Below are 13,356 nucleotides of genomic sequence, written 5' to 3' on the forward strand. Positions count from 1 at the left end.
GTAAAGAAAAAGAAATCAACTATGAACGCTAAATGGAGGACGAGCTCTGAAAAACCATCCTAAAATAGATGACGTAAAAAGGATCTAATTTCAAAATGATCTCAGGTTTTATTAAACTATTGTTCCATGACAAAGTTCCATTTGTGTGCCCTGAAAGTGGCAGAGACGTATGACTTTATTTATGCTATAATAGCCACACCTGACGCTGATGACTGTTGTAGTGTTGACCGGGTAGTTTTAAACCTTCCAGTGCATTTGTCAGAGTTATTTTAAGAATCAATAAATGTGACTCTGTCAAGCCTTCAGAAGTCATACCTGCACCCAGAAGGCTGAAGGTTACTTTGAGGGTCAATGGCCAAAACATTTGACAGCATGAGTCATTGTGATTAACGGCGTCATTGCATTTCTGTTGCCAGGACAACAGTATTGTTGATATGCTGAGACTGATGTCCACAGGAAGTGTGTCAATTTACACTGAGGAGATAATGTGCAATAAAAAACTTTCCCACAATTTCAGCTGACTGGACTTTAAACACATGATGCTGCAGAGACAAAGATGAGGCAATCATTCATCAGCAATATTACTGTGTGTTAAATGAATGTAATGAGGACTTGATAAAATGGTGTTAGGGTGTTCCCACAAATCTTATTGTAACTCATAATAAAACTAGACATTTATAGTTACAACTGCACAATGTAACATCATGAAACCCTAAACATTTTTTTGCAAGATTGACAATATTTTCATGACATAAGAGATGATACGAACGACATCAAAGTTATGTGCACTTTGTTTGTGAAACCCAAGGAGCTCATATCTAGCACAGACCTGGCTCAATGCCACGCTAACATAAAGCCGGTGACCAAAAGGAAAAAATGAAGACGCGGGGAAAAAAAATCGAAGCAGCACTGATCTGCTATGCTGGTTGAAAAATATGGGCGAGGAGACTTGTGGCGGAACAAGACATTTGATTTCATGTGACACTTCCACCGACACCATAGGTTCTAATGGTCAAAACCTGAACAATGAAAACAGGATTGGTCAAATGATCACTGGGTTGCAAAACTCTTTTTTTTGCAGCCCTGATGCCTTATTTACTTAACTTTGCCCCTGTGATAAAAAGCCTTTACATATTGCCAATGAAATATTTAAAGATGCACTCTGGTATAACACAGATACACCATCAAGCACTTCACAATACTCAGTCTCGTACAAAACATGTCCCCACAGAAGCACCATCATAACTAAACATAACTTCTCATTCAAATGTGGCTTATATTCTTTGTCTGGTCTGTAGTTGGACTTTTCTCCTGAATTTGAGAACAAACCTTCGATATTTGATGAAGCACAGAATTCCATGTTGATTAGAACCATCTGTTAAACGAAAAAAGGAAATGTTTGTTTTAGCTTTGGTATCCTTTCACATTTAAACATCTTCTCTCATTCAGGTCAGAATTAAGGTAGAGATAAACAAGTGGTCTTCAAATGATTTGTCTTCTGAGAGTTTCTTTTACAAAATGAAAATGGTGAATGATTTTTGAAACCTTTATTTTCATAGCTTTTTTCACAAAAAACGACTAAATATTATTTGCCTGCATGAAGAACACAAGATTGGTGTGAATTTATTTTTTTAAAGGGAGAAACAAAATGTTCATTTAAATCTTACAGTATATTTCAGTAAGCATGTATTTTCCCAATAATAAATTAAAACAAGAAATCCGTCAGTACTAAACAAAACATTGCATTAACATAATAGTGTTAAAGGGCAACTAATGTTTTGATTTAAGTGTCTCTTAAATAGATCTTGGACCTCTATTGTATTCATCAGTATTTGTCTGTTTGTACAAAACTCTCTTTTAATATTACAAGAAAATGTGCTTAAGCCCCGCCCACTGAAACACTTCATTAAATCTTGCTCACCATTCACCCATTCTGCGGTGATTGGTCAAACATCAGGGTTTGTCACTATGTATCATCAATCCCGGAAGTCCCCACTCCAAGGGACATGTTGTATAAACATAGTAGTTGTGAAGACAACTGGCTGGAGGAGTGGAGACCATTATTATGTCATAATGGACTCTTCTTTCGTAACCTCTCGTTTGCCGAGATTTGAGATGGGGAGGAACTCTATAAAGTAAACTTTAAAACATCATCATGAGGGACTTCAACTTCAACATTTGAAACATGGTAGTGAGTCAAGTTAGTTTGCTTTTCACATTTAATTACCTGATATTTGGTCACTCATTGACATTTCCAGATGTATGTGTGACATGTCCTCCTTTATAAGATCAATACAGAAAAGTTAAGCCATCTTTCCAGAAATCCCAAATATCCACATTAAATCCACATTTATGACATGCTATTTAGGGCTGAAGTACCTTCTGTCTGTATTGCTTGTTATTCTGTAACATTCTGCTTCATCAGTGAGTCCCATTGTTCTTATGGACACACAGGAAAGATCCTCAGATCCTATTTCTGGCCAGGCACCCTCCAGTGGAGGTACAAAACCTGCTTTGGTCTACAACATTGTTTCCCAGAGCTACTTTGGTTTTTACTTTTGGCCGTCCCAGGTACATTTGGAGTGCCCCGGTACTTTAGTAACAACAATCGTAGTTTAAGTACTTCTGGCTGAGCTGCATTCTTTATTTGTACCAGTACAAGTTTTAAACGCAGTCATACGCCACCTGATAACATTCAGCATGCTCTCAACACATAAGCAGAGTCGGTAAAAATCTGCCAATTGTGGACTACCCTTAGTTAAACATTCAGCTAATTACTTATCTTAATTGTCCTTTGATATTACTCCTCAATATTCTGCCATAATTGTACCTCTCAGAAGGTCCGAGTGACTGTGAAAAAAATATTGACCATGTCTTCTGTCAGAGTTGTTTTAGTCCCTCTTCTTGGTTTAGTGTTCTCTTGGTGTGTCGTCACTTCATCAAACATGAGACGTCCCCAATCGTGTGTCCATTTTGTCAGCCATATTTTGCTATCATAAGAGCAGTAAATGATATCATTAAACAGTAAGTCAAGTCGTTTGCATTTTCAGTTGCTAAATAAAGCGATTTTTTTCCCTTGAGAAACTGCCTCATGAGATTTGTGTGTTCATTTCAACGTCACAGTAGGAGTACTATTCTGAGCCTAAGAAATAGAACAAATGGTTCTTCAACAGTGGTTTAGTCTACATTCTACTCCTTAAAGTCATCCTCTTTGGTAATGGAGCACTTCCTTCCCAAAAGGTGTTTCCTGACATAAAACTGAATTTGCAATGCCTTGTGGTAATGACACATCTCTGAAAAACACAGATGAGTAATCGGCTTTAGCCAACTTCTTTTTTAACAGCAATAAGTGCCTTTCCTTCTTCATGTCTGTACGCACTGAGGGTTACCTTATAGTTTTTGGATCCTACAACCTAAATCTTATCTCTGAGAGTAAGTGTTATCTCAACAAAATTAGCAACATAGTTTCTCCTGTATCTACCAAGTCAACTCATCATATCTCTTACTGTGCTAGGCTTTTGGGTGTGATTCAATTCCATTTTTAAATGTTTTATTTAGTGTATCATATCATAACAAAGTTATCTCAAGACTCTTTACAGTTTAAATCATACTCCACCAATCTCAACCTGAAGCAGCATAACTTAATGGTTCGGGCAGAGCTAGATTGCTATGCTAGAACAAGATCTAATGTGTGGTTGTAACAGTGAGTAGGTTCATATAGATACTGAGAGAAGCCAATTGATTCTAGAATGGAATGGAACATTTTAGCCAAGCTATCATGAACCATATCCACATAGATAGTAACGTCACCAACAACTATCACTTTATTGGATTTAAGCACCAGGCTGGTCAAAATTTCAACAAGAAGAAGAGACATTCTCCACTGTCTTCTGTGAAGCTGACAGCAATGTATTGTTGAGATTCCTCCCCTTCTGTGTGGAACCCCTGCTGTCTCTGAGCCTGTCTCCACGTTGTAGTCCTCCTTTAACTTTGTAACTCTGGGTGATATTTCAGCACTGGTGAGCAAGATGAAACCCTCCTCTTGCTCAGACGACGTCCTTCAATGTAGGCTCTTTATCAAGTGTTTAATGCAATTGGCCCCTGGGTTACCAATATGGTGAACCTTTCCTTTTCCACAGGGTTTTTCCCAATGCATTTAAACATGCGATTGTGGAGCCTTTGCTCAAAAAGCCAGGCTTAGACCCAAGTGACCTCAGTAATTTGAGGCCTATTTCTAAGCTCCCTTTCTTGTCCAAGATCTTAGAGAAGGTGGTCAAACTTATCACCGGTCTCAGGTATTACTTGAATACAGAAATAAGTTTAAGCGAGATCTAGAACAATAAACAATTTCAATCTGCTTTCAATGTTTGCATACCAAATAACTCCATACTGCTTGGCTGTCTTACATTAGAGATTTAGGCTGACGCTCTGGTATCACCCAATAACAACAAGCATAAAATATAGACTTGTTTAATTTTTTGGGGAACAATTCCTTATATTTGTATTTTTTTAAGTGCATTTTTAGGCGAAGATGGAGACGAAGACAACTGAGCTCCAGTCGCTACATTAAACTGAAAACATAAATTTCTGTCTATAACTCTTAGAAAGAACACATTACTCTGAAAATAATTCCAATCCTTAGGCGACATGTCGGTGAGTAGAAAATGAGATAAGTTTGAATTTTGGGTGAACGATCACTAACTAACGTTTTATTTATGGTTTGTATATATTTATATATACAGTATAGCTTAAATGAAAACAAAGAAAGTGCTAATAATATGGAATGATATTTAATTTTAAAAGTCAAATGGTTTTGCGGCTCCCAGGGTTTTCTTTCCTCTCATGACATACATCTTAACTGTTTTGCATATTGTCATTTTTTTGTCTCTTATATATATGTATATTCATGTTGCAGAGAGCTCTCCAGGGGGGACTGTAACCCCAGGACTGTGTCCAAATCAATCAAAGACCAAAAAAAGCTGGTAAATATTCTTCTTCACATTTTCAGTTTTCAAATGTCATTTTTCAGTTGTGTTCTCATTGTCATGAATATCTGACATGTATACATACTATATAGTTAGTTTTGTTGTTAATCTATTTCAAAATAACATCTTTATGGAAAGTGATTTTTGTTTTAATTAGGTTCCCTTCTAGTTTCCCAGCATATAGTTATTTTAGCTCTACCAGTCGGGCAAATTGGTGGGACAAATTGTTTTGTATCAGTGACCTGTTTAAAAACCTGCATTAAAATCATTACATGCTTTAAAATCACTGCTGTAATTATTTTACTGTAGGCTACTTAAGGCTTCGGGTAAATGTTTACCATATGATTATTGTACAGAACAATGTAAAAAGCTGTTTTTTCATCAAGGTACAGAAAACTTGTGTCACTGACTGGATAGCTTCCTGTACCACACATGAAGTGGGCTGGTCTGCTAGTGACTCCCAGGCCACTCCCCCCCATGTCTGCCCCTGAACATGAGGTAAAATGCCTTCAAAATCCCTCATTTTTTTAACATTTACATTTTATTGGCGTCTCAGGGAAAGAAGCCTCGGATCACTACACATTTCTTGAGGGGGTGTGGGGACTTACTGAAGCGTCGTTGTGGCATCTTCTGCCCCTTTCAGAGATGCCTGGCGGCTGCCAGTGTCAATGAGCTTGTTGTACTGTCTCTTGAAAAAATGCTTCAACAGAGGCGGAAGGATGAAGATATTATGTAGCCCACAAATTTAAGAGCATGAGTCACAGTGATTAACGCTGTCATTGTTTATCTGTTGCCAGGACAACCCTATTGTTGATGTGAGTAAACTGATGTCAACGTGTGTTTGTTGTTTTACAAGAGTCGGTAGATAAAAGTACAAAGGTCAGGATTGATTAAGAAACTTTCTTCCTTCCGCATTCCAGTGTATGACATCATTTTCATGATGTCGCAGAGATGAAGTGAGGTATGCAAACATCAGCACTAACATTGTGACCGCACTGTGTAATTAAAGAAATGTAATTGACTTTCCTTATCTACAGGAGAGAAAAATGTCACGTGTGGTAGAAAGTTGGTGAGGAAATGTGGCTTTTTGCATTTCTGCAGTAGGTTCACTTTCTCAAAAATCAGTGTTTTTGTCTTTTACAACCCAGCTGTGCACTTAACATGTCGCTGTTATTACTTGTATGGTTTCTAATTACAATGATTTACAACCTGATTTTTTCACCAATACTTCCTATCTTGTGCAGCAGCATTCCTGATTGTGGAATCTTGTTCAGGCATAAACTTTCTCATGCTCTGTTTACATTTGTAGAAAAGTTAACTATTAACGCACTGAGATAAGCACATCCCTCCGAGAAGGCTATTTCAAAAGTCGTTAACATAATAATAACAGAAATGACAATTAAATGAAACAAACTTCATTAGTCACAACCTCAACCACTACATATATATTTATGGAAGCCAGGGAGGTCGTTCACCTTGACCCAGACACTAGGGTTCAATTTTTTTTAACTCAAGAAAGTAGTTTCATTCAATTGATTTAATCATATTTTCTGTTTTATAAAACTTAGTTTTCCCATTTTTTCTATATCCTATCAAGCTTGGCATTTGAGAAGCTGTGGTAAGAAGCCATGCAAGCAATGTTAAGTAAGAAAGTAAAGTAAAGGTTATTTTTAGAGCGCCTTTCTAGAGTAGGGTCACAAAGCACTTTAACAAACAAAACTATATACAGCAAAAATACATGGTTGAAATGCCCAAAACAGAACCTTGAGGGACTCCACACAACAGATCTGCTGATTCAGACCTCATTTGATTGGCAGATACACTGAAACTGCGCCCAGAAAAGTATGATGAGAACCATTGTAACACAGACCCAGACAGTCCCACTTCATCCCTCAGTCTTCCCAGCAGGATCTGGTGATCAACTGTGTCAAACAGGACAGATCCAAGAGAACCAGAACAGTGTATTGACCCGAGTCAGCCAACATCACAATGTCACTGGATACTTTCAGTAAGGCTGTCTCCGTAGAGTGATGTTTGAGGACATCAATATTTGACACACAGTAGAAGTAATTACTGTTACTATTACTTGTTTTTAATGTTGCAAAGAAAACTTTCTGCCTTTAAAACACATTATATTATTAAGGTTAATTAGTTACAGATCATATATATATATATAAGATATATCTTCAAGATATATTTAGGTTGTGTTTGTGTTCAAGGGAGTTCCAGCCAAAGATGATAAATGTAGAGATATTAATTCCACACATTTTTCTGAACCACTTGATCTGTACCATCCACAGAAAATTGAATTCTAGTAACTGTCACTACCGTTCTTAAACCTAAACTTAAAATACAAACTTGTTTCAGTTTTTCCCGGAACAATTTGTCTAATCGAGGCTTAAATACAAGGTGGACATTACAGACAAACACCACAGAAGTAGTTCCTTATTTTGGACAAAGATAAAGACAAGAAAACTGAGCTCCAGTCGCTGCATTAAAATGAAAATATATTTTTTCTATAACTCTAAAAACGAACAGATTAATAAACCCAACCCTTAGTTGACATGAAGGTGAGTAGAAAATGAGTGAAGTTTGAATTTATTGTATCAAATGTGTTGACCCTTTTTTTTTATCAATGGTAGACATACGGATTTATTATGTAAGCTATTCCTCGTACGCCGGGGTAAAGTGCCTCCAAACATCCACACCTACGTCCTGGTATAAATACAGTCCTAAACGGATTATCTATCAAGTTTGGAAGATTTTAAAGCTATGATAAATTACTATTTGATAACTGCATGTGAAAATCTAATAATGTGATTTTGTTTTACTGTTTTTATGTTGGTTTTGTTGCTTTTTAAGAGTAAACTTTATGTTGACCTACTATGCTGCTCTCTTTACCAGGAACCCCTTGCAAAATCTCAATGAATCTCTGAATCTCAATGAATTTATTACTAACTGAATAAAGGTCAAATAAATTAAAATAATAAAATAAACATTTTTTTCCAACCTTTTTAAGTCGGGGCACATATTTTACATTATTTGTCTAAAATAACTGACAATGAATGCACTGTGCATGTTCCAAGTGTCTTTCTGCTGCTTATTTATTCTTACGAGCTGCATTTGGTGCACATTAATCACAAAAATGATTGACGAAACATCATCGTACTGTAAATGTCTTTTTTATTCCTGGTAGGCTGTTCATAAGCATTATCCGTACAATTATTAAACCAAAACATTCCACAGTGCAAATTGACCAACGACAGGGATGTCATATGTCAAATGTTCATATTATCAATCTTTTCCTACAATGAATCAAATATACTCTGCCAAATCTTTTTGAGCATAAATGAGTGAATAAAAACCATGTCAAAGGCGAAGACGGAAGCTCACGATTGCTGGCGCCATTATTGTTTTGATGAATCAGATGCATGTGCTGTAGCATTATTGTAGTAAACAGATGATCCATGACTTTTTCAGAGCACACCTGATGATGTCCTGATGCACACTGGTTTAAAAATTACTGGTCTTCAGTGTAATACATTTTTCTGCTCTCCTGACTTAGCAGTGTTTCTGGTTTTATAACTTCATATTCATGTAATTCGTACATCGTAGTTGCGGTTACGCTGTCAAAACGAGTCCTACTTATTTTCAAGTTTTAATTAGCCTCTCAGCACACTTGCTGCCCAGCTGAGGAAGTCTTAGAATTTTTTTTAGATCTATTTTATCTCTGGCCTGCAAGTGACTACAGGCCTTTCTGCAATGATGACATGAGTGCGTCCACATTTAGGCCGACAGGAAGAGACATCTTTGACAGCCTGTCTGTGCCAACATAACTTACAATGTCTGTCTGTGGACGTGACTCAAGATCTACACCTGTCTGTAAACGTGCCAGCATCACACAGCAGGGTTGTCAGAAGTATTTCTCTTGCAACAACAGAAGGACAGAAATTCTTCTTTGAGTAAGAAATGAACATCATAAAGTGTTTAAATGCATCGTTGCACTGAAATGTGCAACATGTATGCATAAAACGCACATTCAAGGTGGACCGAGTTGGACACCAAAGAATGTCAGATATTCTTTTTTGACAATCAATGAAGTGTGTGATGATGTCACTTTCAATTTGCAATTGGACTCCAAGTAGAATAGTCCGCTGACATGTAGCGACTTTTTCCAGTACTCCATGCTGCAGTTTACCGTCTCTTCCGCAGAGATAAGCGGTTTATACTCCTTGTAGCTCTCTCGGTAGACCAACACCTGGTAGGAAAGCTTGATGTTGTTGCTTCTGGGACAGCTCAGGTTGGCCTTGTATTGGTAGGCAATCTGTACCATGAGGTTGTAATAGCCAGCCACAGGAACAGTCAGGTTCCCGTCAGAGTAGTTAAAGCCTCCATTGCAGAAAGCATTCCCGACCCTGCTCTCCCATCTGACGACTTTATCCTTCGAAGGATCAGCGCTGGAGGATGTTGCACCGCTGTATTCCGCTGTTAAAAGAAAGTACGAGAAACTGTGACGGCTGCTGACAGCACAAAAGGCCTAATGGTGATTTTTTTTTTGTGGTTGTATTAATACTCATTATACTCATTTCTAAGCCTGGTCACTGAGAAGAATATTTTCTTTGTTGTTGTTGTCTGTTTAGTCATATTGTTGTTGTAAATAATATCTTTCCACTGTCATCAAGGAACTTCTATGGCGGGAATAAATGCACAAGCTTCTTCTTGTGAAACTGCTGCTGGAAACTAAAGGTTGCAACAACACTCGACTCTCAAATACATCAGAATTTGAAAGACTAGTAAGACTGTTCAACACAATAATTGATTAATGAAGAAATGTTTTTCTATATGTCATAACGTTTGATCGGCCGCCATAATGATGTTAAATGAAAATAACTCCAGTAGATATTAGGCAGCAACTTGGTGAGATTACAAATAGATAAACTATATCACATAATAATAGACCAAAATTAATTAATCTCTCAATTTTTTCATCTTTCTATAGCATTTATTGTGTGAAAGTCTTCTAAATAACTAGTAAACTTGTCTATTTTGAAGTCTACACTGGTTGGTTTAGTCAACCTATTATAAATAAAAAGAAAAGACAGAACAAGTGTTTTTGAAAAGATAATGCTTCTCTTACCTGTCAACAGGGCTCTGGGATACTTGTCATGTGTCATCCTACCATCTGGGAGAGAAGCAATAGAACAGTCATGATTGTTGCTGATGTTACAAACATGGAAAGTGAATACTCACCATCTGAGCATGCCTGTAAAAAACAAAATAATATTAGCTACGAAGCATTTCAGAATGTCAGAGAATTTGTCCGGCAACAAAGTGTGCTCATAGGATTGTCAGTTTAAAGACAACAAAATGTGAATACGATGAGCAACATCCTCCAATACTTGACCACGCCCAAAGACAGATGAGAAGCTTATCTGACAAATGACAACATAGGAAACATTTCATGTCTCTGACACACATACAGCTATTACAATGCTCTCTTGATCGTTTTCCAAACAGATTTGATTTATTATAAGTTAATGATCATAAAGACATTATAGGCCATGGAAAATTAGTATGATGTAATTACATATTGTGAGAACATTGATGATGAAATAGTTGCTACTCCATGATAACCATCATCTGCTCCTTCATCTTCCAGATCTTGCAAGAAATTGGTTATCTTTTAGTTTAGAAGGGCCTCGGTTTTTTATGAACCATGGTCGATGACATTTATTGTGTTTTGGATACATATGTCTAATTTTTAATAAATAGTTATATCGAGGTTGGCTTTGGTTAAATGAGCTTCTAGTGTTTTTTAAAAACCTCAGATCAGTCACGACGAGCCAAACTACAGGTCGATTTTTTTTTTCCATGTCTGGTAATCCCCAACAACTGCCCTTGGATTAGAACCAGTATTTCTTGTAAATATCTGCCTTTCCTACGTGTCGTCACGTCTCTTGAATGATCTGTTACTAAAAATAACTCAACAATTGTTTGGCTTTGCACCGTTAGTTTGAAAAAGTTAGAACTAATGTGCCACTTCTCGCTTAACATTACGTCAATATCCACGAATGCCGTGCAAAACACGTGACAAACCTCCGGTTTCAAAATAAGAGCAGAACAACTCTGTGTGCTTTTTAATCCTTCATGATCATACTCTGTCATACTCGGTGCTGTAAAATAAACGTTTGTTCTTCATCGATTTATACAACTTTTTGTTTTTGTTGTCATGATTGTGTTACATAAATTCGGATTGTTTGAAACAAGTTGAGATTTAAACAAGTTGCTGTTTCACATGTCAAACGTGACAGGTTTGAGGGATTATAAATCAATAAATCTCCAGAGTTCCAATCAATGACTACTATGGATGTATTATAGAGGATGTATACTATAATAAAAAGTGTCACAAAATTTGAAATTAGAAATGTGGAGATATTATTGTTTAAATATTCATATTTTGTTGCTGTTACATTACAACATGAAAGGTTTGAGGGATTATAAAATCAATAAATCTAGCTACAAAATATGAATATTTAAACAATAATATCTCTACATTTCTATTTTCAAATGTTGTGATACTTTATATTATAGTAGTATACATCTATAATACATCCATAGTAGTCATTGATTGGAACTCACGAGCGCGTGACAGTGTCACATGTCAATGAAAACATGCCATTAAATAGGTCCAGGAAATGCGGGCATATCTAAGCGGTGCTTATTTAAACTGCTGTGAGGAAATCTTCCGGACTTTAAACCCTAAAGAACTGCGCGGATGAACCGCAGTTACCTGTGTGCAGGCAGCGAAGTGTGACGTGATCGTGAAAGTCAGTACAGCTGTCACCAGCAACAGAAGCAGACCCGCGACAAAACATCGGCACGCGCCGGGCGCCCCAGACCTCGTCAGGCTGGTCCTGGTCGTCGTCCGGTGGCAGCAGCAGCAGGGGGGGTCCATGTTCTCCTCTCGACTCGCGTCCATGAATGATCCTTCTGAGCCGATCAACGCCTCCATTTGTGCCTGTCGTCGCCCACGTGAACCTCTCCAGCCTTCCCAAACTTCCTGTGACGCTCATCACTGTTTTCTTTTTGAACCACAAGATCTGTGTCTCCCTCCCTCTGTCTGCCTTACCCCTCCCCTCCCCTCTCTCTCCGTCCCTTTCTCACTCTCTCCCTCCCTTTCTCACTCTCTCCCTCTCTTTCTCACTCTCTCCCGCTCTTTCTCTCTCTCTCCGTCCCTTTTTCCCCTCTCTCTCTCTCTCTCTCTCTCTCCCTCTCTCCCTCACTCTCTCCCTCCCTTCCTCTCTCTCTCCGTCCCTTTCTCACTCTCTCCCTCCCTTTCTCACTCTCTCTCTCCCCCCTTTCTCACTCTCTCCCTCCCTTTCTCTCTCTCTCCCTCCCTTTCTCTCTCTCTCCCTCCCTTTCTCTCTCTCTCCCTCCCTTTCTCACTCTCTCCCTCCCTTTCTCACTCTCTCTCCCTTTCTCTCTCTCTCCCTCTCTTTCCCTCTCTCAGTTCCAGCGTGGAGTGGTTTCATTTTAGGATGAGAAAGTTTCATGTTAGGATGGGAAAGTTTCATGTAAGGATGAGAAAGTTTCATGTTAGGATAAGAAAGTTTCATGTTAGGATGGGAAAGTTTGATGTAAGGATGAGAAAGTTTCATGTTAGGATAAGAAAGTTTCATGTTAGGATGGAAAGTTTCATGATGGGATGAGAAAGTTTCATGAGGGGTTAGGAAAGTTTCATGTTAGGATGGGAAAGTTTCATGTTAGGATAAGAAAGTTTCATGTTAGGATGGGAAAGTTTCATGATGGGTTGGGATAGTTCATGTTAGGATGAGAAAGTTTCATGTTAGGATGGGAAAGTTTCATGTTAGGATAAGAAAGTTTCATGTTAGGATGAGAAAGTTTCATGTTAGGATGAGAAAGTTTCATGTTAGGATAAGAAAGTTTCATGTAGGATAAGAAAGTTTCACGATGGGATGGGAAAGTTTCATCATGGTTTGGGATAGTTTCATGATGGGTTGGGATAGTTCATGTTAGGATGAGAAAGTTTCATGTTAGGATGAGAAAGTTTCATGTTAGGATGGAAAAGTTTCATGTTAGGATGGGAAAGTTTCATGTTAGGATGGGAAGGTTTCATGTTAGAATGGGAAAGTTTCATGTTAGGATAAGAAAGTTTCATGTTAGGATGGGAAAGTTTCATGTTAGGATAAGAAAGTTTCATGTTAGGATGAGAAAGTTTCATGAGGGGTTAGGAAAGTTTCATGTTAGGATGGGAAAGTGTCATGATGGGTTGGGATAGTTTCATGGTAGGATGAGAAAGTTTCATAATGGGTTGGGAAAGTTTCATGTTAGGATAAGAAAGTTTCATGAT

At 37.8% G+C, this 13,356-nt stretch overlaps 1 protein-coding gene across 2 annotated transcripts; it reads right to left on the reverse strand.

Annotated features, from left to right (window-relative positions):
• Positions 1-7,388: 7,388 nt before the first annotated feature.
• LOC148088589 (lymphotoxin-alpha-like) lies at positions 7,389-12,100 on the reverse strand. 2 transcript variants are annotated; one of them, XM_087798063.1, is made up of 4 exons: positions 11,885-12,100; positions 10,236-10,248; positions 10,123-10,167; positions 7,389-9,470 (listed from the first exon to the last, which is right to left on the reverse strand). In XM_087798063.1, the coding sequence occupies exons 1-4, from the start codon at positions 12,056-12,058 to the stop codon at positions 9,025-9,027; spliced, it is 678 nt and encodes a 225-aa protein (XP_087654189.1). In that variant the 5' UTR covers positions 12,059-12,100; the 3' UTR covers positions 7,389-9,024. The 2 variants fall into 2 exon arrangements, with proteins under 2 accessions (XP_087654189.1, XP_087654180.1); XM_087798054.1 differs by having other exon boundaries at positions 11,776-12,100.
• Positions 12,101-13,356: the final 1,256 nt, after the last annotated feature.

This window comes from Callionymus lyra, chromosome 1 (genome assembly GCF_982586985.1).
Source record: "Callionymus lyra chromosome 1, fCalLyr1.hap1.1, whole genome shotgun sequence".
In the NCBI taxonomy this organism is placed as follows: Eukaryota; Metazoa; Chordata; class Actinopteri; order Syngnathiformes; family Callionymidae; genus Callionymus; species Callionymus lyra.

Coding starts and splice junctions, on each gene's coding strand:
- LOC148088589 (XM_087798054.1), bottom strand. CDS start 11,997: ATGGAGGCGTTGATCGGCTCAGAAGGATCATTCATGGACGCGAGTCGA. Junction 9,471..10,122: donor TCCCAGAGCCCTGTTGACAG/GTAAGAGAAGCA, acceptor TTCTTTTAACAG/CGGAATACAGCGGTGCAACA.